Source organism: Cucumis sativus, chromosome 3, assembly GCF_000004075.3.
Source record: "Cucumis sativus cultivar 9930 chromosome 3, Cucumber_9930_V3, whole genome shotgun sequence".
NCBI lineage: Eukaryota > Viridiplantae > Streptophyta > Magnoliopsida > Cucurbitales > Cucurbitaceae > Cucumis > Cucumis sativus.
In genome coordinates, this window is record NC_026657.2 from 32,223,032 (window position 1) to 32,248,345 (window position 25,314).

The 25,314-nt window shown below is 34.1% G+C and overlaps 4 protein-coding genes across 7 annotated transcripts; 3 read left to right on the forward strand and 1 right to left on the reverse strand.

The window, feature by feature from the left end:
• The first annotated feature begins 1,350 nt into the window (after window positions 1-1,350).
• Window positions 1,351-9,614, forward strand: LOC101206674. 2 transcript variants are annotated; one of them, XM_031882020.1, is made up of 15 exons: window positions 1,351-1,579; window positions 1,944-2,309; window positions 2,561-2,654; window positions 2,944-3,130; window positions 3,222-3,480; window positions 4,507-4,722; window positions 4,802-4,888; window positions 5,136-5,270; window positions 6,113-6,226; window positions 6,372-6,619; window positions 6,728-6,808; window positions 7,115-7,346; window positions 7,802-7,900; window positions 7,993-8,178; window positions 9,053-9,614. In XM_031882020.1, the coding sequence occupies exons 2-15, from the start codon at window positions 1,971-1,973 to the stop codon at window positions 9,149-9,151; spliced, it is 2,376 nt and encodes a 791-aa protein (XP_031737880.1). In that variant the 5' UTR covers window positions 1,351-1,579; window positions 1,944-1,970; the 3' UTR covers window positions 9,152-9,614. The 2 variants fall into 2 exon arrangements, with proteins under 2 accessions (XP_031737880.1, XP_004136589.1); XM_004136541.3 differs by having other exon boundaries at window positions 1,352-1,579; window positions 1,887-2,309.
• Window positions 9,615-10,229: 615 nt separating this feature from the next.
• LOC101206918 (protein transport protein Sec61 subunit alpha) lies at window positions 10,230-14,074 on the forward strand. Of its 2 annotated transcripts, none has more exons than XM_004136542.3 (7): window positions 10,230-10,384; window positions 10,919-11,276; window positions 11,959-12,186; window positions 12,300-12,654; window positions 12,743-12,870; window positions 13,000-13,135; window positions 13,318-14,074. In XM_004136542.3, the coding sequence occupies exons 2-7, from the start codon at window positions 10,933-10,935 to the stop codon at window positions 13,555-13,557; spliced, it is 1,431 nt and encodes a 476-aa protein (XP_004136590.2). In that variant the 5' UTR covers window positions 10,230-10,384; window positions 10,919-10,932; the 3' UTR covers window positions 13,558-14,074. The 2 variants fall into 2 exon arrangements, with proteins under 2 accessions (XP_004136590.2, XP_011652123.2); XM_011653821.2 differs by lacking the exon at window positions 10,230-10,384 and adding an exon at window positions 10,404-10,574.
• Window positions 14,075-15,446: 1,372 nt separating this feature from the next.
• Window positions 15,447-22,113, forward strand: LOC101207156 (DNA-binding protein SMUBP-2). Of its 2 annotated transcripts, none has more exons than XM_031883312.1 (15): window positions 15,447-15,640; window positions 15,915-16,019; window positions 16,148-16,216; window positions 16,736-16,825; window positions 16,934-17,017; window positions 17,158-17,322; window positions 18,049-18,236; window positions 18,973-19,093; window positions 19,443-19,496; window positions 19,966-20,223; window positions 20,633-20,839; window positions 20,958-21,061; window positions 21,247-21,391; window positions 21,536-21,670; window positions 21,752-22,113. In XM_031883312.1, the coding sequence occupies exons 1-15, from the start codon at window positions 15,551-15,553 to the stop codon at window positions 21,926-21,928; spliced, it is 1,992 nt and encodes a 663-aa protein (XP_031739172.1). In that variant the 5' UTR covers window positions 15,447-15,550; the 3' UTR covers window positions 21,929-22,113. The 2 variants fall into 2 exon arrangements, with proteins under 2 accessions (XP_031739172.1, XP_004136591.1); XM_004136543.3 differs by having other exon boundaries at window positions 15,448-15,640; window positions 19,021-19,093.
• Window positions 22,114-22,512: 399 nt separating this feature from the next.
• On the reverse strand, window positions 22,513-25,267 carry LOC101206353 (dehydration-responsive element-binding protein 2F). Its single transcript, XM_011653824.2, has 2 exons — window positions 23,579-25,267; window positions 22,513-23,217 (listed from the first exon to the last, which is right to left on the reverse strand). Exons 1-2 carry the CDS (start codon window positions 24,083-24,085, stop codon window positions 22,723-22,725), a joined length of 1,002 nt encoding a protein of 333 aa, XP_011652126.1. The 5' UTR covers window positions 24,086-25,267; the 3' UTR covers window positions 22,513-22,722.
• Window positions 25,268-25,314: the final 47 nt, after the last annotated feature.

Below are 25,314 nucleotides of genomic sequence, written 5' to 3' on the forward strand. Positions count from 1 at the left end.
TTGTCTTAATTTCGAGATTTTTTCCATTAATATGATTTTGCACATTTTCTTGAACGAACTTTACCATCATTTTTTAAAAATATATTATTACCGATTCCATTATATTTAATTATAATTAATACTAATTTTTTAATTTGTTTGATTTCATTTAATATATATCATAACTAAGTATAAAATATACCATCATTTATTTTTTTCTTCGAATTTTTCTGCCCGTTTACAATTTTTTCTTACATTTAATATTTATTTCTTTTACAATAGAAAAAAAGGATAGTTGCAAATTTAGCAATTAAATTCAAATTAATTAAGTATATAACACAATTTTACAAAAGTTGCAAATATAACAAAATTTGTCAAATTCTATCAATGATATAAATCTATCACTGATAGACCATGTTGCAAATATTGGTCTATCACTAATATACCATATAAAGTCTATCAGTGATAGTTTTGCTATATTTATAATTTTTTAAAAATGTTGCTATATCCTTAATTATTATTGCTAAAATAGTCATTCATTGTAATTTTCCATAAAAAACAATACTTCAATACTTTAAAAACACATATTATTTACGTTCAATACTTCAAACTAAAATAAATAATAAACATGTCAAGCCAAATTTGAAATTAACTCAATAAGAAATTTTTTTTTTTCATATGTGTTACTACATTTTAAAATAAAATAAAAATGACTATAAATTAATGAAGATATTAAGATCATTTGGACTCGACTTTTGTGTAAAATAGAATCTGAATGTTAAAAGACTATATATTAATTTTCTTTTTGGTAATTTGGCCTATATAGGGATAAACTCCTTAAATAAATCCACGTTATATGATAAACATTAAAAAAAAAATAGTAATGATAATAAACCTAATTATATTAATGTGTAACCAATAATGGATTGAATTTGTTTTTGTTTTGTGTTGAGTACAGCGAATCATTTTTCTAATTTAAGAAATAAATTTATTAAATTTACAAAATAGGTTGAAATTAACCTAATCATTTCAACATTGTAGACTCTAATTTCTCCTAACTATATTAACATTGTTTTAATTAGATTAAACAACTAACCATTAAAAGAAAACACAAACAAATAAATAAATGGTAACAAAATTATAAGAGTATGGTTTAGATATTAAGAGGTAATTAGAAAAGAAAGTCCCGGAAGGCGGAAAGGACAAATCCAACTGCCCAACGGTCAATGGGCTTACGCATCTCTATGATTTTCAACCAAATAAACAAACATAAAATGTCATTTTCTAATTAAGAAATTAACAAAACTAATCTTTAAGAACAGTGTTTTAATTTTTACCGTCGGCGTCATTAATGCCTATTCAAACTTTCGTCTTCACGGCCACCCTTTGGCGGTTTCTTATTTGTGTGTCAGATTCTCCTTCTTTTTTCTATTCATTTGTTCATTCTTTATATAATGGCTGAATTTGTTGTATATGGGTTTGCCAGCAAAAGCCCAGAATCGCACGATGTTATTTAATTGCAACTCTGTCACCAGGGAAATCTCGATCTGTCGTTGATTTTTCCTTATTGGCGTTTTCTAATTCCGACCCTCTGCTTCGGGTACTCTTCCTTTGTTCCTATACTCTTCCATTTTTCCAATTATGAAATTAATGCTGTAAGCTGGTCAACTCATACTGGTATTTGTCACGATTTGGTATGTGGGGTAGCGAAAATATTTGGGGATTGATTTTGTTGTTGTGTTTTGTTTGTTGGGTTTTGATTTTTATGGCTTGTGTAAGGTTTGTTTCATGGTAGAATTTAGATTTTGATGTTGATGCTTATAGCTGAACTTTGAAGTTCTTGGTATTGGACTTTGGAAATAGGGGTTTAACTTTAATCCATGTTGCTGGCTGTTCTTTTCTTTTAGGTTCTTGGGAACTTGATTCAGGGTGGAAATGTTGTTTTGATTTCATGTGAATTGTAGAGACACTGTTAGGAGGAGGCTGAGATCATGGCTTTTGCTCAGAAATGGAATTGCTCATGGTCTCTTGGCGCGTCAATTGCTTCTATTATTGGATTGGTTACTGTGGTTCATTTGTTCTTCTTTCCTTTGGTGCCTTCTTTGGATAACTTAAGGCGATTTCCAAACTCTGGTTTTGCTGTTAACGTGTCTACTGAAGCCTATAACAACCATGCCAAAGAAGATCCAGCTCCAGCCATTGATTTGACTCACAAGTTTCCTCCTGATTCTCACAATGCAGTTGTTTATCATGGTGCACCATGGAAGTCTCATATCGGACAGTGGCTTTCTGGTTGTGATGCCAATACTAAGGACCTACAGATTGTTGAGGTAGTTAGAAATTGAGAAAAGTTGTAAGAGTAAGAGTTGAGCAAGAGTTGGCTATGCTTAACATGTTTTTTGTTTCAATCTTTGATTCGACATTCTTTTCAATCTTGGATAATGGGCAACAAGTGTATACCCAAACTTCTTCATTTTTCTCCTAAACTAAGTTTCAGATATTATCAAATGCTAACTGCTCGCTTTTGCTGTCAGCTGTGTAATACTGATCTCTTTATAACTAACTAAATCTCTTTTGGCAGTTAGTTGGTGGCAGTGGTTGCAAAAATGACTGTAATGGGCAAGGTGTTTGTAATTATGAATTTGGACAATGCCGGTGCTTTCATGGATATAGTGGTTAGTTTTACATCTGCCGTTTCTTCATTTCATGGATGTTCATCATTTTTCTCAAGAATCTGCAAGAGTTGTAGTCAAAATCTGTTTGAGGCTTTCCTTCTTATGTCCTTTTCCAGAAGATGCATTTAATCTATTCTTTTGACAAAAAAAAAAAAAAAAAAAGAAGAAGAAGAAGAAGAAGAAGACTTTAGTTAGGGCTCAAGTTTGATTGAACTGTGTCTTTTGATTGAATTTCCATCAGTTATTTGATTCATTGTCCTCATTTGTGCACAAATTGCTGTTACAATAGGTGAAGGATGCTCTGAGAAAGTGAATTTAGAATGCAACCATCCTGGTTCAGAAGGGGAACCATATGGGCCCTGGGTTGTCTCAATTTGCTCTGCTCATTGTGACACAACAAGAGCGATGTGTTTTTGTGGGGAAGGCACAAAATATCCAAATCGTCCAGTAGCTGAGGCATGTGGTTTTCAAATGAGGTAACAATAATACACATTCTTGGGCTGAATGTATCTTCTCTGAGATGAATACTTTTTGCTTGATCTGATGATATCATGCTGTTTATATTAGGCCACCCTCTGAACCAAATGGTTCCAAAGTTACTGATTGGACAAAAGCTGATTTGGATAATATTTTCACCACGAATGGAAGCAAATCAGGGTGGTGTAATGTAGACCCAGCTGAAGCATATGCTTCAAAGGTGCAATTTAAAGAAGAATGTGACTGCAAATATGACTGTTCACTCGGGAGGTTCTGTGAACTACCTGTATCTTGCACCTGTATCAATCAATGCTCTGGACATGGGCATTGTATGGGGGGGTTTTGTCAGGTAATTTTTTATGTATTCATTTTTACTTTGTTGCATGTGTTTAATATTTTTCTGTTTTCTTTGCTATTTCTATGTTAGTTGAGGAACTTGGAAGAAACCCATTAAAGAATTTATGGAACTCTAAGAATTTGGATAAATGTAAAGTTTCAAGAACAGCGAGGACGAGTATTTTGGAAGATTACATCTAATTATATCATAGTAAGTTTGCTTTGTGGTAAAAAAGGAGACATAATCCCAATAGCTAACTAAGAGGTCATAAGTTCAATCCATGGTGGCAATCTACCTACAAATTAATTTCCTATGAGTTTCCTTGACACCTAAATGTTGTAGGTCAGGTGGGTTGCCCTGTAATATTAGTCAAGGTGCATGTAAGCGTGTCCGAACACTCGCGAATATAGAACAACTTATAACAGGGTACCCAACCGCTAGCTTTCGATTAATGGAAATTGAACTCTAAGTTTCGATAGGACTACCGAACTCCTCCATTTAGTTCCAAACCCTAATTGAGGATGACCTCTATCAAATAGTTCTATTCTACTTTGTTCCAAGGTACTTACAAATTCTCATTGACTATATAAGTTTAGATAGGACTGTCCAACTCCTCCTGAGCTCAATTATCTCTAGGACTATTCTACTTTGTTCCAAGGAGATACTTGATTCTAACTCACAAGAACGTGCTTAGGTAGGACGTTAACTAATCCGAATGTTGTTACCAGCCACTAATAAATTCTATGTTTATTCTTGACAAGGGTTGAATTGCCATTTCATGTATGCCAGTTCGTATATCCATCCATCTTAGAGAAAATAGTTGTAACATGATGCATATGTGAATGTAGAGATATCCAAACGTCGAAACTTAATAGATTATTTTCATGAATGCTTAACAACATCTTGGGTTTAAAGAGGAATGATAACAAATTCCTCCTAATTTTTAAGAGGAAAGTCCATTTGTATTAGTAACATTATTAAAATTTGTGGAAAATCTGTCACTTCTCATTCCGAAGCTATTTTTGGCATGCATTGCAGTGTAACGAGGGCTGGTATGGAGTTGATTGCAGCATTCCATCCGTTCAAACATCTGTGAGGGAATGGCCTCAATGGCTACTACCAGCTCGAATTGATATACCTGATCGTTTGCATATTACTGAAAAGAGTTTTAATCTTAAACCTATGGTGAATAAAAGAAGACCCTTGATATATATATATGATCTGCCCCCAGGTTTCAACAGCCAACTACTTCAGGTCTGGATGAGATAAATATTCCATTTCTTGTCGTATTCATTAACCAAACTTCGTATGAAGTATTGCTTTGGTATTGCAGGGGCGTCATTGGAAGTTTGAGTGTGTTAACAGAATGTACAATGAAAGAAATGCAACAATGTGGACAGATGATTTGTATGGTGCTGAGGTATGAATTCTTAAATAAGAAGTTTTGCATCAAGCAGTGAGTTAACATGGCTGTCAGAGCTACTAGTCTTGTGTTCAAATTTTTGTAATATCATTTTCTCCTTGATCAATATCAATAATCCAGTTGTTAGGTCTCGTCTTTTACTTGATTTTCTGAATTTAGGGTTTATTTAATACTTGAGCATAGCTCAACCTAGTAATCCTCTAGGTTACATTATAACAAAGGGTTTGTGCTTATCTTTTTGTAGATGGCTTTCTATGAAAGCATCTTAGCTAGCCCACATAGAACGCTGAATGGTGAAGAAGCAGACTTTTTCTTTGTCCCAGTTCTTGATTCATGCATCATAACTCGGGCCGATGATGCTCCTCACTTGAGTTTGAGGGTAGGCATGTACAAATATCTATTGCAGATCTGTTAAGCATCTTTCTATTTGGTATATGTCTATGTATGTCTGGTCAGACCCTTTGAAACTTCTACGTGAAAATGTTGGTCCTATTATCTGCCATTGTTCTTGGGTCTTTTTTCCTTTTAAAACCATGAAACAGTAAATACTTAATTCGTTAATGAATGTGATGAAATAGATACCAGATGGCCTGTGGCTACACCAAATTGTTATAGTTGCACACGAGGTTGATGGAATTGTTACAGGAATATTAGTTCTTTATGATCAAGAATGAGAAATGCTTTTGATATCATTATCCACCACATCCAACTTAAGGCCTATTAACGTAATCTACCTGTATGACCTTTTATACGATCATTGTTAATTTTATTTTTAAAAAAGTTTAAGTGAATTTTACACTTGTTACAAGAACATTGTTGATCAATAAATAAATACTCAGTATGTGTTATGTGATCTTATTACCGTATGCTGGCGTTTTGTCACAACTGTTTATATATTTATCTAAGCATGGCTTTTTATTTTGACTTCAGTTTTCAACCTTAACGATTATGAGAAAAATTGTCTCTTATTGAATAAGGTTTATTATTCTATTTGCTGTTAGTTCCTCATCTTGCTTTGATAAGAGTCGAGAGGTGTCGACCCAGCATATTTCTTCACAAGCCCTGTTTCTCTAGAAAACAGAAATGCAACAGACACAAAAATTTTGTTCTGTATGATACAGAAAATATTGTCACGAGTCAACTTCTCTTAAAGTAATGAGAATTCATTGAGTTGAGGAAAATTCAAAGTTGTTTGATACCCAAAGTGCATTTATTTATCAGGACTACATGGGCTTGAGGAGCTTTCTAACACTGGATTTCTACAAGAAGGCACATGATCACATTGTTGAGCAGTATCCTTACTGGAATCGTTCATCTGGACGAGATCATATATGGGTACGTGTTTGGTATGCGTGCATGTTTTTTTTTTTTTTTTTGGGCAGGGGAGATGGAAATTGTCTCATGTGTGCGTATAGAACTTCCCTTCCATTGGGTAAGCATGTGTATTGTACTAATTTATCAACTTTATTTCTGAAGACAGTTCTTTTCATGGGATGAAGGTGCTTGCTATGCCCCCAAGGAGATATGGAACAGCATGATGTTGGTTCACTGGGGTAACACAAACTCTAAGCACAACCATTCAACCACAGCGTATTGGGGGGACAATTGGGATAATATACCTTCTAGCAAAAGAGGAAATCATCCTTGCTTTGACCCTGAGAAAGATCTCGTGGTTCCTGCATGGAAACGTCCTGATGGGAGTAGATTGAGCAAAAAACTTTGGGCCAGGTACCGTTCATTGATTTTCCTAAACATCTCTCCTAAGTCATTTCTCTAGGTTTTTTGTTTCAGTAAAAAAGTTGAGCTAGTTTGAATTCTTAATTCAATAATCTGCAGACCTCGTGAAGAGCGGAAGACCTTCTTCTTCTTCAATGGAAATCTTGGACCTGCTTACGAAAGGGGACGACCAGAGTCCACGTAAGATATATAATTGTAATTTCCAATATTGGATTGATTCCTTTGAAATATGGGGAGAATATTCCTACTGTTTTCCAACAGAAATATTTTCCATAAAATTGTTATATTTGAAGGATTACAAAAAGGAAAAAAAAAAAAGGAAGTTAGTTATCGTTTTTGCTACTTTGACGCCAAAAAGGAGAATGTTGCAAGTTGCAAGTTGGAACTCACTGTTAAAAGTTCTTTAGGGATTGAGCAGTCGGGAATTGGATACTTTCAAAATTTCCCAAATGACCTGATGAAAGCTTGGTTGTATCATGTATGCAGGTATAGTATGGGTATTAGACAAAAAGTAGCAGAAGAATTTGGATCGAGCCCCAACAAGGAAGGAAAGCTTGGGAAACAACATGCTGCAGATGTTATTGTTACCCCATTACGTTCTGAAAATTATCATGAAGATTTAGCAAGTTCTGTTTTCTGTGGTGTGATGCCGGGTGATGGTTGGAGTGGGCGTATGGAAGATAGTATTTTGCAAGGATGCATTCCTGTCATCATTCAGGTACATTGCACCTAATATTTCTTCTGATGCAGAATCATGCATTGAAAGACGCCCATTTAGTTATGTTGATGTTTTAATGATCATCATTCATTCCAAGTTTTTTAGACGCTCTTATACCAAAACAACTAATATGCTAGAAATTGGCTGGAAACATTAAATGTGGCTTGTGGTCTCACGTACAAGCATTTATTGCAGATCTGTTTGCATTTCTATGTTAGACTTTGATGTTTACCATTTTTATAAAATGCTGAAGTATATTGTATGATCAAATTCTTTGAAATTACTACATGGAAATGTAGGACTTTTTTGCCATTTTAAAGTTATATCATCTTCACTGTGTGCTTGACTTTGCTTGTTTCTCTTTCTTCTTTGTTATATTTCATTTATTTTCTTTTCTTCTCTTCAAATGTGAGCAATCATGTTTTACGACTCTTTTTCCCTTCCCTATTTTGCAGGATGGAATTTTTCTTCCTTATGAAAATGTGCTCAACTATGACAGTTTTGCTGTTCGAATAGGAGAAGACGATATTCCAAATTTGATCAACATTCTTAGGGTAAAGTCATTCATAATTTGACTTGTGAATGAAGTTGCAACTTACACTAAAAAAAAATTAAATGATTTTGGTAACGGTTCTTGGTTTTATAGGGATTTAACGAATCGGAGATTGAATTCAAACTGTCAAATGTGCGGAAAATCTGGCAGAGATTCATGTACCGTGAAGCTGTAATGCTGGAAGCTCAGAGACAGAAAGCCGTTTACGGCATCCAGGAGGATTGGGCAGATGAATATTCTCAATTAATTGATGATGATGCTGTTGCTACAGTTTTACAGGTAATTCTTATTTTCCTTTTGATAAAACAATAAAAGCTTTAGTAAATGGAAGTTGGATTTATATAATATGCCTGTGGTTTCAAGCCATTTGTTTTGTATTTTGTCTAATCATAGCGAAGGGATAAGCTTTGATATGAAGGGAAAAACAATCGACTTTTTTCACTAAGCAAGTGATTTATTAGATAGATCGTAAAAAACAGTGGATCTTGAGAACAATTCAAAATCAGGACTCCATGGGAGGGCCACTGAACCGCTAGAAAAATCCTTGGGTGCTGGCTGCTCGGTGCAACCCAGTGGAAATTGGTCGGGTGGCAATTCTTCTGAAAAAAAATAAATTATGATTATTTTTGTTACTTATAAAAAATGAAATTGTCCACCAAATTACTGGCCCTCAACCGCTATGAGTTGGCTTAATGGTATCGAAACATATGAAAGAGAGTAAGTTACTTTGAGCTATCTACCAAAAAGTTGTAAAGTTAGACCGTTATCTTGTATGATTAGTTGAACTGCAGTTAACTTGACGAAGACATTCACGGTTGGTACCTAATAGGCTTGATACTACAATGCTGAAAATTCACCTATGCAATGGCTAGTCAACACAATAGCTTGTTGAGCCTGAGATTGCTCGCATGTCTTGTCTATCGAGTTCGTGGCTGATGTGGAATTTTTTGTATCTCCTATTGCATTTATCATGATTTATTTATACCTTCTCTGTTGCAACTTATGTGAGCTTATTTCTTGATCTTAAATTAGTGGAATATGATACAACTTCCATCTTCATGATTGTTTTTTGAAAGTATGTTTTTAAACATGCAATGGAAGTGTAACCTGTAGTTGACATTATTTTGCTTGTAACTGTTGTTGTATGGAGTAGGTTCTACACCACAAGCTGCATAGTGATCCTTGGAGGCGACACGTTAAGTCAAACAAAGAGTTCGGGTTACCACATGAATGTCTAATAAAAAACAACTGAAAAGCTAGTCCTTATACTTCCAATACTCAGAATCTTTTGCTGCATTCATCATGGCATTAAAGAAGATGGCGAGATGGCAGCTTTTTTTTTTTTTGGCTTCCAGGCGTCCCTGATCTAAAACTAACTGTGCACAGTAACTGGAGTACATTGCATGCATCGTCCTTTATAGCACAGAAGCTCAGATCTTTTCTCAACACATAATTAGTTTTTGAATTTAATGTGAACCACAGAGAATAATAGTATGGTTTTGTTCCATCATTTACATCCCCACCCACATTGTATTCATTGTGTTCTTTTGTAGCAGCTTGTTATGTTTTTTTTAAAGTAAGAATGATCAAGAAATGCAATAGAAGTTCTTGCTCATAGCCCCCTCATCATACCATCTTGTTTAGATTACTCTTTTGTATCACTTCTTAATAAATTGTACCTTAAGTTTACTTTCAAATTTTGTTTTATTTTTTAAGTTCTCCTCTCCTCTTTCTTTTTTGGGTTGTGAGATTCACGTTTGTGGTTTGGATGGATGTCTGAATATTTGTGGCATTTGATTTCATTGATATAATTGCTGGCTTCTTGGTTGGTTCTTGCCTTGAGAAAGTTCTTGGAGGTAAATGTTGGTTCAAACGAGAAGAAAGTTGTACATTTTATTTTAGGTTTAGGTGTTTGATAATAACTAAACTAAGTATAGCTAGATATTTCTACGGGGTTGGGTTGGGTTGAGGATGCCATTTCTCATCCCATTTCATTCTTCGTCTCTATGCAATTCTCCATATAGATCAAAGCATAATTTTCCACGTGGAATTAGTTAGATCGGTTCTCGCAATAATTTTTTTTGAAAAAAAACTAATTAAATATTTAAATATATCGCTAACTTATGTTAATTTTAAATATTAGTCCGGTTTTGACATACAAACTAATTAACTTTTTAGTATAAATAAGTAATGATAAATCAAATTGTTCACATAAATAATCTAAAGTTGAATATGGAAGCTAAACACACTAATTATCTTGGTCAATAAAAATTTAGGAAGAAGAAAAATGATGATTCATTTAAATGTAATGATAAAGTTTTAAAATCAAAACAAAGCAATATTAAAATTTCATGTCATTGGTACAAAAAAAGAAAAAAAGAAAAAAACGTGTACTTAATCGGGACGCACAGATTTTTCTTCTCTACTTTCCTCTCGTCAAAACCGGCGGCTATTCTCTTCTCCTCCAAAGCTAGGGCACACACAGGTATTTCTTTTTCTCCTTCAATTTCTGTTTGGTCCTCGATCTGGGTTTCCGCCTCTAATCTTCTCCCTGATTCCTTTATTTGTTGGTTGAAACTTGTGGGGTATTTGATTTCTGTGAGGGATTTGAGAGATATATTGCATTTTTTGCTGGGTGATTCGAATTTAGGGCTTGAATTGAGTTAATCTGTTGGGTAATGCTTATTTCTTGTTTTTTGGTGGTATTTTATCGTCTTCTTTGATTTACATTTTTTTTTTCTGCTGGAATTGATGGTATTTTTGGGCATGCTGAATTTGATGGTAATTTGGGTATCCTGAATTGATGGTATTTTGATCTGTTGGGTATGTTTTTGGTGGTATTTTGCATGTTCCATGATTTTATTGCACGTATCCGTGATTATGGTTTTCTTTATCATTTTTTGTTCTATGAATCGGTAGAGATCTAAAATTGTCTAAGATCTGTTGAATGTAATGTTCGATTATTGACTCTTTTTTCCCTCTCCTTTTTTTTTTTTCGTTTCCTTTTGTTAATAACAAGTTGGTTGGAGGAAGATGGGAGGTGGGTTTAGAGTCCTTCATCTGGTCAGGCCGTTTCTTTCGTTTCTTCCTGAGGTGCAGAGTGCTGATCGAAAAATTCCATTCAGAGAGAAGGTTATTTATACTGTCATCGCACTCTTCATCTTCTTGGTATGCAGCCAGCTTCCTCTGTATGGGATTCACTCCACCACAGGCGCAGATCCGTTTTATTGGATGCGTGTGATCCTCGCTTCCAATCGTGGTACTGTTATGGAGCTTGGGATCACCCCCATTGTCACATCTGGGATGGTGATGCAACTCCTCGTTGGGTCCAAGATTATTGAAGTTGACAACAATGTGCGGGAGGACCGTGCTCTCTTGTAAGTTCTTCACATCTTATTTATTTTATAGACACACACTTCTGCGATTTGTTTGTTGATTTACCATGCTTGCTGATTGTTGGGGTTCATAGATGGAGATATTATTCGATATGGGTGGGCAATTTTATAACTTATTTTGACCTGCATCCTCCTGTTGTATTCATTTAAGTTTTTTTGCGTAGATGTTCCACTTTCAATCGTGCCCGGCATTAGCTTTTCCCTATTGTGAAAGAATTTTGTTTGCTAATATTTGTTAATTTACTTCTTATAAATGCTTTTAGAATCATAGCCTTTATTAAATACTTTGTTTGAAGAAATAATTGTTACAAAGCTGTAGTTTGTAATTGAAGTTCGATCCATCATGCATTCTATAGTTTATTTTCTTTAAATTATGTGTACTGTTGAAGAATGATGGCTTGAATTACTATGGCTGCCTTCTTGTAGATTAAGTGCGCAATGACATCTGTTATAATTTACTAGCAACGATGATGTTTGTAGCATTTCATTTTTCCTGGAGTTATTATTATTCTTGTTGATTGTGAATGCATTAATACTTTATGATAATAATTTCTTGTTGTTCGGGTTACCATATTGCTAGTATTATTCCTTTTCTGATCCATATTCACCTTTAGATTATAATTTAACTTGTATACATCTTTCCCCAATTATTTTCCACTCTCAGAAATGGTGCACAGAAATTGTTGGGCATCCTCATAGCCGTCGGTGAAGCAGTTGCTTATGTTCTTTCGGGAATGTATGGTAGCGTTAGCCAACTTGGCGTGGGAAATGCTATTCTTATAATCGTTCAGCTTTGCTTTGCCGGTATTGTTGTCATATGCTTGGATGAGCTTCTCCAGAAAGGATATGGTTTAGGATCTGGAATTTCCCTCTTCATAGCAACCAACATGTGGTAAGTTCTGGTTCTCCTACCTTTCTGTCATTCTTTCTCATTGAACTTAGGTGTTGACATATTTTCTCGTTCCTGTCATTGATGAACTTCGCAAAATTGTCTGGATTCTGCAGTGAGAACATTATTTGGAAAGCATTTAGTCCGACCACCATTAATAGTGGAAGAGGAGCTGAATTTGAAGGAGCTGTCATTGCTTTATTCCACCTGCTGATTACCCGGACAGACAAGGTTCGTGCATTGCGGGAAGCATTCTATCGACAGAATCTCCCTAATGTCACAAATCTGCTTGCTACAGTTTTGATCTTCTTAATTGTTGTCTACTTCCAAGGATTCCGGGTGGTTCTGCCTGTGAGGTCAAAGAACTCCCGTGGACAACAGGGTTCTTACCCAATTAAGCTTTTCTACACCTCCAACATGCCTATCATTCTTCACTCTGCTCTTGTTTCCAACCTTTACTTCATCTCTCAGGTAAATTGATTAATCTCCATTCATGCACAACCAATATACACTTCTCCAATGCCTCCTCCTAACTGATTGCATTGAATTGTATTTACAGTTGCTGTACAGGAAGTACAGTGGGAACTTCCTGGTGAATCTTCTGGGTATATGGAAGGAATCTGAGTACTCAAACGGCCAATCCATCCCTGTTGGTGGCCTTGCTTATTACATTACCCCACCATCAAGGTAATATTCTCAGTTTGTATTGTAATCTCCGTCTCCCACCACCTCAAAAATATAGAGAAAAAAATGTAATCTATATTGCCTATCACATATGTTCTCTCTCTAGGTAATATGCGATATTTTTTCTTGCAGCCTAGCTGATATGGCAGCCAATCCCTTCCATGCTTTGTTTTATCTCGTCTTCATGCTTTCAGCATGTGCACTCTTCTCTAAAACTTGGATTGAAGTTTCTGGTTCCTCCGCCAGAGATGTGGCCAAGCAACTGAAGGTATGATTTTGATCCTGAGTGCTTTCTTTCTGTGAATATTTAATTTGGACACTTCAGGCCTTTATCATATTTATTTCATAAAATGAAGTGTTGAAATGAAAAGTCCGCCCACCGTTGTTTAGGAATTGAAGGAGTAACTTTCAATTGAGTGATTCCTGATTTACCAATGCTTTGATTTGCAGGAACAACAAATGGTCATGCCTGGACACCGTGAATCTAACTTACAGAAAGAGTTGAACCGTTACATACCCACAGCGGCAGCATTTGGAGGAATGTGCATTGGTGCACTGACCGTGTTGGCTGATTTCATGGGAGCAATCGGTTCTGGAACTGGAATTTTGCTTGCAGTGACAATTATTTATCAGTACTTCGAGACCTTCGAGAAGGAGAAAGTCAGTGAACTGGGTCTGTTTGGTTTCTAAACTTTTTCATTCGGTTTAATTTATACTTTGGTGGTGCCAAAGAGCTCCCTGTCAATTTTGGTGCCTAGGGATTTTCACAAGTCTTATTGTTAACAAATCTTAAGATCTAAAGTCGAAGAACCAGGTATAACTCCTAGCTTTTCTTTCAATGTAAGAGCGCAGTAATTTCACATCTTGAGACTCTGAATCTCCACGCCTTCTCTTTTGTGGTTCTACTTCCATAGTTCCATGTTTATTTTCTTTTTGCTGCGACAGCAATACCGTTGTAGATTTAACAAAAAAAGAAATAGAAAAAAGAACCAGTTGGATCTATATGTTAGCTAGGTTATCTTCTGAACTCTGAAGGCATGGTAACTGAAATGATATTGATTGTCAGTCAGATTAGAAAAGCAAGCTAACGTGCTTGTTATAAGCTTTTGAAGCTCCAAAATTTCAATTTGTAACATAACACTTGGATTCTCTTTCACCTTTTCTTCTTTATATGTGGAACAATTGGTATTTAGAACCATTTCAATGACACTACACACCTTATTGTTACTCTTTTAACTGCATTGCTTTGCTATTCTCTTTCATTCTTAAATTGCTTCTTCTATTTATTATTATTTTTGTTCCGATTATCATCCTTGCAGCTTTTGAAAATCTAATAAAGAACTGTTGATTTTTGGCATTCCTTTATACTGAATTTGGTTGTGGAAGATGCCTTGGTATGAACAATTAGTTGAAATTGTTAGTCGTTTTTGGATGGGGCTTGGTGGTGCAAAAACTATCATACCTCCCCGCTCCCTTTGAAATCAAAGCATTGGTAATTCAGGGTCTTAGAATAGCAATTAATTGTTTGAAGAAAAACTCCATAAGATCTTTTATTTTCTAAAACAAAACAAAGACATTTTCGTAAATTAAAAAAATTATAAACAGAGCAAAGTTGTACAGCCAAATTAAAAAAAAGAAAAAAAAGAAAAAAAGAAGAAGGTAGTACAGCCTTGGTATGAACATTAAAAAATAACTTTACAATTTGAAGATTTCCTATTGGATTTGGCAAGAACCAAGTATTTTTCTTTTATTTGTCCCTCAGTCCCAACTTTTTTTATTTTTTAATCAAAGGCTAACTTTTTAATCCATCTTACTTTTCTCACTTTTTTTTTAGTCTTTTTGTCAAAATGTTTTTTATTAGTGATGTTTAGAAAAATCAACTAAATATAATAAGTATCACAGTGGTATTTTGTTATATATGTAGATATACCTTTTGTCATTTAAAAAATAACTTTTATTTTTATTTATTATCTATATTTTTTCATGACAAATTTCTAATAAAATAAATAAAATGATCAAGCTTAGAAAAAAATAGAAGATCTAGGAAAATAAAATAGTTTAAGCATCAAATGATTAAAATAAAATTTATAAATAACACAACTAATACAAAAATATATACTATGATATCTAAACATGTGGATGACACGTGATAGAAAATATCAGTGACATGTCACAGAATTACTAATTAGATTTGATTCAAATCAAGTAAATACCAAAACAATATAACTCACTAAAACACACAAAAAAATATTAATTAAAAGCTATTCAGATTAAATTATTGTATTAAAAAAATCAACTATAAGAAGTTAGTTGTTGGTGAATGTGTTTTTTTAAAAATTATAGCTTTTTAATCAATCTTTAGTTTTTTTTTTTTAAATAGGTGCAAGTTTTTAGTTGTAGAAATTTTAAGATTATGTCGATCTATTATCATTTATTTAAAATTAGAAAAATAATTTTTAAGAGATTATTTCTTCTTAATAAAATAATTTTATTTATTTTTTGGTAATTAAAACTATTTTATTTTATAAAAGTATTAAAAATTTATATAGTTAAGAAGATCTTAAGGTACATTATTTTATAACTCATAAACCAAATGCATTTATCGTAAAAAATCCGGGAACTAAAAGTGTATGTTAATCGCTCCCTTTTCTCCGCAACGATCAGAACAGCGGCAACAACGACGATGGAGGGAAGCAAAACGAAGAAGAAATCAGCTCCTATCACTCTGGAGCAATTCGTTTCCATCACAGCCCCACTTTTAGACATGGAGAAGGTCCCATTTCCAAGTTATTTTTTCTTTTTTTCTTTTTACTTTTGAATTCCTTTTCCTCTTGGAGTGAAATTTGAGTGTCAAATGAATATTGAGTTGAAGATTGTTTGTTTGATTTCTCTATCAATGAGTGTTTATTTTAGCAACAATGTTTGTTTTTAATATTCTGATTGTGAGTATTTTGGGATTGATGAATTGGGTGATGTAATTTTTCTAGCTTTACTAAAATGATTTAATTGTTCTAGCTTTACTAAAATGAAGAATCTGGTTTTTGCAGGATGCAGAAATTGCTGCGTCTATTAGCTCAGGTGCAACCAGGAACTTGGAGACTGCTCAGAAAAAGGGTTCTACTATTCTCAACTTGAAGTGTATAGATGCTTCGGTAGTTTTTAACTTCACGCGTTGGATATTTTGTTGGAAACTGAAATGCATCTCAATGTGATTATGTGTTATTTTTCTTTAATGTCTGGGTGTTCCTTACATTTCTTCTGCCTTGGATTTTGTTGTTAGAGTGGGCTCATGGGAAAAACTCTTCTTGAATTTCAATCAAACAAGGGAGACGTTCTTCCTCCCCACAAGGTGAGAAGAAGTAGACAGTTCCTTTCTACTACTCATGAAACTCTAATTTTGTGAAGTATTAAATTACTTCTATTTCATTTTTTGTTCTACGATAATACTCTGACTCACTTATGGACTGTGATATTAGTTTGATTTATGCGGTTTAAATAGTGAATAATTAATATGAAATTAGAGGAAATGATATTTGAGCTCGTACTTCATATTTTCATGGATAATAACATAACTTAGATATTATTTAAGTGATTATGCATAGAATCAAATGATAGCAAAAGTTTCCGAAGCCCAAAGGCAAGCAAACTAACACCCTCTGGTTCATGACACTGCTAGTGTCATGGTTTTCCTGATAAACTTCCACTTCTTCTTCCCATTCTATCTATTTTCCTTTTTATGTTATATAATTTTGCACCAAATGATCATCTTAGTGCCCCCTCATTTGCAATTGAATGCCATTTTTGTTCCTGTATCTGTATTCCCCCCACTCCCTTCCTTAATTGGTGGCATATGTTACTATCGTTGCAGTTTAGCACTCATGACGTGGTAGTTTTGAAACCCAACAGAGCTGATTTAGGTTCTCCTTCTCTTGGGCAAGGAGTAGTTTATCGGTTGAAGGTAAGTTCCACTTCAAATAATAGGATTATCTTTTTTGTGTGATTGGGTTGACATGGATGATTCTCCTTTTCACTGTCGCTACTGTTAATTTAGAGCTAATATCTACAGGACTCATCGATTACCGTTGCTTTTGATGATATTCCTGAAGAGGGTTTAGCTAGTCCTCTACGGCTGGAGAAAGTGGCAAATGAGGTTTGACTGAACGAGGCTTTTAATACTATATTGCTTTATTTATTTGTATTTACCTGTCTAAGTAAGAAATACTTAATCAGTTGTGACTTACCTTTTCCTATCCACTGTATGAGACAATCTGATATCTACTTCTTTTGCAGGTGACATATCGTAGGATGAAGGATGCCCTGATACAATTGAGCAAAGGGGTACATAGAGGACCTGCTGCTGATCTTATTCCTGTATTATTTGGAGAGAGGCAACCATCAATGTCCAAAACTGATGTTAAATTCAAACCCTTCAACTCCAATCTTGACCACTCTCAGGTTAATGAGCTGATAATTTGCATTTCCTAACATCTTAAAATTTTCATCATAGATTATTGTTCTTTTTTTTTTTTTTAAGTGGGTAGTCTGCGGTTATACATGCATCTACCATTTCGTTCCTTGACAAATAACTCTTTGACTATTGCTGAGATCTCCCTGTGGAGAGTTCAAATTAATATTAAGCTTTTTTACCTTATGGCTTTATCATAGTATTATTATTATTATTTTCACTTATGAGGAGAAACTTTCTGTTGGGTATGATGACAATTTTATGTTTGAAGTCTACATTCCTCCTTGAAGAGTTCACAAAAATTTACGTCAATCAGAATAAAGTTACAAAAGGGAAAGGTGGAGATTCTTACAAAAATGTATCTCAAGATGGGTAGGGCTTTTTGCATAAGACCTTAGCAAATCGACTACTCTTTTTGTTTTGATCAACTGGGAAACATTATTCATAATTTCCTCCAGCCTGGCTTCGGATTGACATTCCATTTGTCCTTCGCTTTTGACATTGTATTTTTTAATGCACAATTTTCTTAAGTAAAGGTTCTTGTTCTTGAGTATATGCTTTTGACATCACGGGAAACATATATTCTTGCTTCTTGGCATAAGCCTGGTTCAGGATAGGAAGTATTTCTCTTTTTCTTTCCTTTTGTTTACGCTTACAGTTTTACATAGTTTACTCATTTAAACGCCTCTACTGTTGTTGTTCTCTTTTCTTCAAAGAAAGATGCCATCTCGAAAGCCCTATCAGGAAAAAATGTATTTCTGCTGCATGGTCCTCCAGGAACTGGAAAAACCACAACAGTGGTGGAAATTATCTTACAAGAAGTAAAGCGTGGATCAAAAATTCTTGCATGTGCTGCTTCAAATATTGCTGTCGACAACATTGTTGAGAGGCTTGTTCCTCACAGGTAACCAAATATTGAATTTTTCTTGATTTAATGGGTGGGTCAAATGAAAACTGTAATTCCAGAGAAAAAACTTCTTGCCACATTTAAAGATTATTTAGCCAAGAATGGACATTATGCACAAGTTCTTACAACTGATTATTTATTTATTTTTGCTGAAGACGTGAAACTTTGTTAAAGTAATGAAAGGAATGATGATGAAAAAATATGCACATAAACTTATATATAAGCTGTCGAATCATTTTCTTGCACTTGATTCAATATCATATGATTTTCTAAACTTTTAACAATTTGATTTCTTTCTTGTGGCATCTATTGTTTATATCAGATATGACTTATTAAGCAAAAATGTGGCATCAATTTTTCTTACCATGTTTGTAACTTTTCATATATCAATAAAAGGCTTTATTACTTTTAAAATGATGGAATAAAGAGAAATTGCTAAAATAAGGCCATCAAAAACAAAACTTCCAGCACACCAAATGATACACAAAGAACGAAAGTAAATAAAGAACGATCTGCATGCATGAACGAAAGTAAATAAAGAACATTGTAGGAAAAAAATTAGTACATCTTTTGAGTGAATTGTGATGTTTGACATAACCACTTGGCACTTGGCTAGTTGAGGAATCTTGAATAGACTGCTAATGCCAATCATGATTTGTGCCTTTGTGGTCATTTTTCCATCCTGGTGTTATTCTTTGCATTATTTCCTTTTTTCTTTTTCATCCCCAAACAGAATAGATGTGCTACATATGATCACTTATCTTAACATGCTTATGATTAGAGTAAAGTTGGTGAGAGTGGGACATCCTGCTCGTTTACTTCCTCAAGTGTTGGAGAGTGCTCTAGATGCGCAGGTATACATAATCACCTATTTGGCAGTAAGAACTAATTTCTAATTTCCCCCACTGTCCGAGCAATTAACCAAAAAAGTTAAGATAATTTTGTTTTGCACATCATTTTTCTCTACTTCATCATGTGAGCATCAAGCATGTTGCATAATGAATCCATCTCAGATAATTTTTTATTTTAGAAACTAATCTATCCTGGAAATTATCAAATGACATTGTTTGCTATTTTTCTAAGACTTGAGTCATTTCTTGATTGACCCCTCAAGTTTCTAGTTGCTGTCTTGTTCTCTGGCTGATGTAATTGCTTGCCCATTGTGGATTAGAAATTTCTTCTTACAAATTTCTTTGATATTAGGTCTTGCGTGGGGATAATAGCTCTCTTGCAAATGACATCCGGAAAGAGATGAAGGTAAAACTTTGGCGATGCCTACACTTAAGAGTTTTGTTTCTTATCTTTCAAATGTACCATGTGGAACTGGAGCATGTTATTAGTTTTCTTGTTCCCCTTCCTAACATCTAGGAGCGACGAATTCTTCTTTTTTGAAAGCCTCACATACATAGCTTTTAGCACATTCAAGATTTTGAGAAGAAAGATGGACACACAAGCACTCAAACTCTTACAAGAACTGCAGTTAGCTGGGAGCATGAAGGCCTGAAATCTCGCAGAGTCTCCCAACTTTTGTTCTTAGGTCTTTTTAGTGTTTTGAAGTGAGGGGAGGCATTTTGTTACATGGTTTTGGTTAAATTCGGTGATTTTTATCTGTTCAGTTCAGACAGTTTGTTTTCACAACCAGTAGCTCATTTATTCAAATTTTCCCTCGTATTCTAAAAAAATATTTTTTCTTGAGCTTCTTCTGAGTTCTGAGCAACTATTACAGGCATTGAATGGAAAGCTTCTGAAAGCCAAGGACCGAAACACACGGAGAGAAATCCAGAAGGAGCTTAGAACACTGTCAAAGGAAGAGCGGAATAGGCAGCAGTTAGCTGTAACAGATGTAATAAAAAATTCAGATGTTGTTCTAACAACTTTGACAGGGGCATTTTCCCGCAAACTGAATAATATTTCATTTGATTTGGTAATAATTGATGAAGCTGCCCAAGCACTTGAAATTGCATGCTGGATAGCTTTGTTAAAGGTAATGAGTAATAATGCATGATGGAAGTATGATATTGACGACTGTCTAATGCAGTTGAGGCAGATTGTTTTTTCAACTGTAGATGTACTAGTATAGTCTTTTCATGTTATTGCTTGCTACCTTGACATTTTCTTTCCTACATTTATAACTTTTCACCTAAGTTCTGATGTTTTTAGATATCTGAATGAAAAGAGTAGCTGACTTGCTCTTTGCGCAGTGATGGTTATCTTAGAGATATCTCCTTGAAAACAAAAGTTTTATGTTAAAAGAAGACGTTCTTATTTGAAATACAGTGTTTTCTTTTGTTTCTCTAGAAAAAGGAAAATAGGATAATGCTTTCTAGAAGAGATGATGCATTATTACTTGTATTTGTATCAAGCTAATTTAAAAGAGATGATGTTTGTTTCAGGCGTCAAGATGCATTCTTGCCGGAGATCATCTTCAGCTTCCTCCGACAATCCAAAGTGTTGAAGCAGAGAAGAAGGGACTGGGAAGAACCCTATTTGAACGCCTGGCTGAAATGTATGGAAATGAAGTGACGTCAATGCTTACCGTCCAATACCGTATGCATGAACTTATCATGGATTGGTCATCAAAAGAGCTTTATGATAGTAAGGTACTTGTACCATACCCGGCTGTGATCTATTGGTTGTCCTTTTATCTGTTGGACTTGAAACTTTTTGGCTGATCATGAACAATAAAACCACGGATTTCGATCCATTGATGAAATGTAGATCAAAGCTCATTCAAGTGTTGCTGCACATATGCTTTATGATCTTGAGGATGTGAAAAAGACATCATCAACGGAACCTACTCTTCTCCTTATAGACATAGCCGGGTATTGATGCCAACTTTAACTGAAAATTTGATACAAGTCACGAAGTAATTCCATCTCTCTCCATGAAGCTTGTCCAGAAGCAAAGATGTTATTGGAAAAAAAAAATTACAATGAGGTTTCCCGAGACTAATTTGTTGATACTAATGCTTGTATGGCTTACCATGATGGTTTATAATGATCTTCAGGTGTGAAATGGAAGAAAGGAAGGACGAAGAAGAAAGCACCTTAAATGAAGGTGAAGCTGAGGTTGCTATGGCTCATGCAAAGAGACTGATCCAAAGTGGCGTTCAACCTTCTGATATTGGAATCATAACTCCTTATGCTGCACAGGTACAGAAAGAATCTTTTACTTGAATTGTTCTAGAACTGAACCTTACACAAAAATTCAAACGAATCAAATAGGCTTCTGAGCCAGTCGTCTAGAAGATGGTATTGGAAGCAACGTGTATTTTGCCTTACTACTCCAAATTGCAGGTTGTGTTACTAAAAACGTTGAGAAGCAATGACGACAAACTAAAAGACATTGAAATCTCTACAGTTGATGGCTTCCAGGGAAGAGAGAAGGAAGCCATTATTATCTCTATGGTCCGATCAAATTCAAAGAAGGAGGTATCATCTCTTTGTATAAAAATTTATGATCTTCACATTTTTGTGGGCTTGCACTAGCAAATTCTTCTAAAAACATTGCAGGTAGGGTTCTTGAGCGACCGTAGACGAATGAATGTAGCTGTGACTCGAGCAAGAAGACAATGTTGTCTGGTTTGCGACACCGATACAGTAACTTATGATGCATTTTTGAAGCGATTAATTGAATATTTTGAAGAAAATGGTGAGTATCTTAGTGCCTCCGAGTATCAGAACGAATAGTTAATGTTTCTGGGAATTTTTCTATTTAGACTTGTATTGGGGAAACTTATTGAAATTTTGAAGTCTCTCCAAACAGCAGAAACTTTGATGTTCTAATATTTATATAGATGATGTTTCATTACAACAGCATAGTTAGTAGAAAATTTCACTAAAAAATAAAATGAACTTTGGATTATTTATTGATATTTTTAGTAGCCATCAATATGTGTAAAATCATGAAAAGTTTGAGAATTAACATTGTCTAATCATTAAAGTTGTGAGTTCCAATATACTTTAAAATATCAATATTTTATTTTTCATCTGTTGAAGTTGCCAATGGAAAAACATCAACATCATAATTCCCCTCACAAATCTCATATGTATTTAGATCTCTACTAGTTAGGTCAATAATGTGTCATCAAAGTTTCATTACAATATGTTGCTATCAACTTTAGTTCTAAATTGTTTTTTGATTTTACCAAACTCTCATATATATATATAAAAAAAAATCCGAAGGAAACTCACAATCTACGTGAACTAGTGTTCGAGAAGGAATCTCAACTTCAATGGACATTTCAAAAATTAAAATTAAGATACGAATAAAATTTATAAATTACTATTTTATTTCCTTTCAACTTCATAACGCAACTAATATAAAACATAAATAAAAATAACAACACTCATTTTCTTGTAAATGTCTTTATCTCATTTATTTTGTCCAACACTACTATTTTTACTATTGTGTACAACCTCCCGAAAAAAACCTCAAAATTCAAAAAGGTTCCTGAAACAAAGTTGCTTTTATTTTTATTTTGTTAATGTATGATTCTTGTGGAATGGTCTTCTTCAAAATCCCAAATGGAATTGGGAAAACCTAGCTCATCTTCATAATTAAGAAAATGATGATCATAAAGTTGAAAGTTTCCAAAGTGATTATCTTCAATATTGGGATGTATTTCCATAATTGAATCCCAATTAAAGCTTTTGTCACTAAGCACTTCAACTTCATCGCTATAATCACAATTATTTGATATTTCTGATGATCCCAAACAACATCCTCCATCATCATTGTAATTGTCAATGTCATTGTCTTTGTTATTGTTATTGCCTTTCTCTTCTTCTAATTCAATCACTAATTTTTCTTCTTCTTCTTTCAAAATCCCAAGTTGTTGTAGAAACTCATTTAGATCAATTTGTGGCTTCTCTTCTTCTTTCCCACTACTTGTTGCTGTTGTTTTCGTTGTCGTCTCCTCTCTAACGGAAGCTTCCTCGTCTTTATCTTTCTCTTTCTCGCCCTTGTCTTCAAGTTTCTTGAAGAGAGAAAAGTAGGTGAAACAAAGTTTTAAGTATTGATATCAATGAAAATATCTATAGAAATATCTATTAATAAAGTATTTAATATTAGTTGAGCAAACATTTAAGTTTTTTAAAACATTAATAATGCTTTTTCACACTATTACCAAATACTTTCATTATACAAATTCAAAAATTTAAACTTCAATTCCAAGATTTATTTCGAAAATTAAACTTGTCTTTAAAACACTCACATCCACGATGCTATACACTTCGGGAAAACTCAAATATCGATATCAAACTCATGGACATATTACGTCGTAAAAATTCAAATGCAAAGTTAATAAAAAAAGAAAAGAAAAGAAATTTATAGAATACCTTGGAAGGAGAAGTAAGGGAATTAGATGAAAGAAAGGGATGAGGAGGTTTAAGCTGCTGAAGCCTTTGATGTATAAGATGAAGACTCATGAAGCTGCCAGTTGTTGCAACAGTAGCAGCTGCTCGATTTGTATGAGGAAACAGAGAAATGAAGTTTTTAGAAGGAACCCATTTCACAAAATTAGATTTATAATCACTAGAATCATTATTCTGATTAGCCAAATGTGGGAGATTAAGATAAGCATGAGGCCCATAAAGCTTAGTAGCAGCTTGATCATAAGCCATGGCAGCTTCTTCAGCAGTAGAGAAAGAGCCAAGCCATAGCCTCGTTCGTTTCTTCGGCTCGCGAATCTCGGCAACCCATTTGCCCCAAGTGCGTTGTCGTACGCCACGGTACTCGCACGAGGCATTTTGAGGACCACCTTTGCCTCTGGAAGGACCTTTCTTCCATGGCTTGTGGTGAAATGGAGAAGTATGAGGCTTTTTGTTGTCTCTGCCATTTTCCATTGCTATGTTATACTCTGTTTTCTTTGGGGAGTGGAGTGATGAAGATGATTGTGGGAATGTGGTGAAAGGGAGCGGGGTGGAAGGGGGGAATTTGTAGAAGAGAAATCTTCATGGCTTTAAATGTTGTCACGTTTGAGGGTTTTTTCTTGGTCACCATGTGAACATATATGTATGTACGTACGTGTTTTGGTGTTTAAGATGATTTGCAAAACAATATTCTAAAATCAAACAAAGTTTAGTTTAAGAACAGTTGAAATTGAAGGTTCAAATCTTTGTTTTCAAAGTTAAATGTACTAGAAAAAAAAAGTAAAACCTTGCTATGTTTTGATGTTAACCAATATGTTGTAGGTTGAAGATTAGATACCTAACGACTCCATCTCCCTTTGTTTTCAGTCCTCAAGAACTTGCTTTCTAGAAAAAGTTCTCAAACATCACTTTAACATAATTTATCTATAAAATATTTTATAAATGTTGATGATTCAATTTCAACTTAGATAAAGATACGTGAAACTTCTTTGTACTCACGATTATTGTACTAAAAGATTTAAGATTCGATATAATTTTATTTATTTTTGTATGATATGGATGAAAATTGAGGTTGTACTTTATATACGAAGCAATGACAAGTTACCTTTTATAAGTAATCAACTCCACAACCTCAACCTCACCTTCACATGAACATATATAACTCAACAAAAATAGGAGTTGGACTAATCACAACCAATGGTCACACACATCAAAAAGAAAAAGAAAATTGAAACATTTGGTCCAATCACTTGAAAGAAACTCATCTCCCAAAGTATTAGAAATGCAACCTTCAGCCTGATCAGATAAAGTTGACATTATTGGTTTTGTAATTTGTTAAAGACTTTGACATAATCATCATTTTAATAATTATCTCAAAAAGGGAAAAGAGTTCAAAGGAGGAAGAAAAAAGAGAAAATGTAGATAGAGTGGTTAGATGGTGTGCTCTTAAAATATTCTGGACAAAGTTTGTTTTATTATTATTTTTAAAAAAACTAACTTTTGTCTTGTATTTAAGTTTTCAAAAATTAACGAAACGTTTTGTATTGAGTTTTGAGTTTGTTTTCTAATTGATCCATAAATCTCAAAATATTACATTATACCTTTGAGATCATCTAAAAATAATTATGTTGCAAAAATGTTTATAAGAAAAAAAAAGATGAAAACTCCAAGGTATGAACAATAAAAAAACTAAACTCTTCAAG

Bases quoted from the DNA above. Each gene is read 5' to 3' on its own strand.
- LOC101206918 (XM_004136542.3), top strand. From the start codon at position 10,933: ATGGGAGGTGGGTTTAGAGTCCTTCATCTGGTCAGGCCGTTTCTTTCG. The intron at 12,187-12,299 runs GTAAGTTCTGGT...TGGATTCTGCAG, and splicing joins TTCATAGCAACCAACATGTG to TGAGAACATTATTTGGAAAG. The intron at 12,655-12,742 runs GTAAATTGATTA...TTGTATTTACAG, and splicing joins ACCTTTACTTCATCTCTCAG to TTGCTGTACAGGAAGTACAG.
- LOC101207156 (XM_031883312.1), top strand. From the start codon at position 15,551: ATGGAGGGAAGCAAAACGAAGAAGAAATCAGCTCCTATCACTCTGGAG. The intron at 17,018-17,157 runs GTTTGACTGAAC...CTTCTTTTGCAG, and splicing joins TGGAGAAAGTGGCAAATGAG to GTGACATATCGTAGGATGAA. The intron at 19,497-19,965 runs GTAAAACTTTGG...CAACTATTACAG, and splicing joins ACATCCGGAAAGAGATGAAG to GCATTGAATGGAAAGCTTCT.
- LOC101206674 (XM_031882020.1), top strand. From the start codon at position 1,971: ATGGCTTTTGCTCAGAAATGGAATTGCTCATGGTCTCTTGGCGCGTCA. The intron at 2,310-2,560 runs GTAGTTAGAAAT...CTCTTTTGGCAG, and splicing joins AGGACCTACAGATTGTTGAG to TTAGTTGGTGGCAGTGGTTG. The intron at 6,620-6,727 runs GTACCGTTCATT...AATAATCTGCAG, and splicing joins AGCAAAAAACTTTGGGCCAG to ACCTCGTGAAGAGCGGAAGA.
- LOC101206353 (XM_011653824.2), bottom strand. From the start codon at position 24,085: ATGGAAAATGGCAGAGACAACAAAAAGCCTCATACTTCTCCATTTCAC. The intron at 23,218-23,578 runs GTATTCTATAAA...TCTCTCTTCAAG, and splicing joins CCCTTACTTCTCCTTCCAAG to AAACTTGAAGACAAGGGCGA.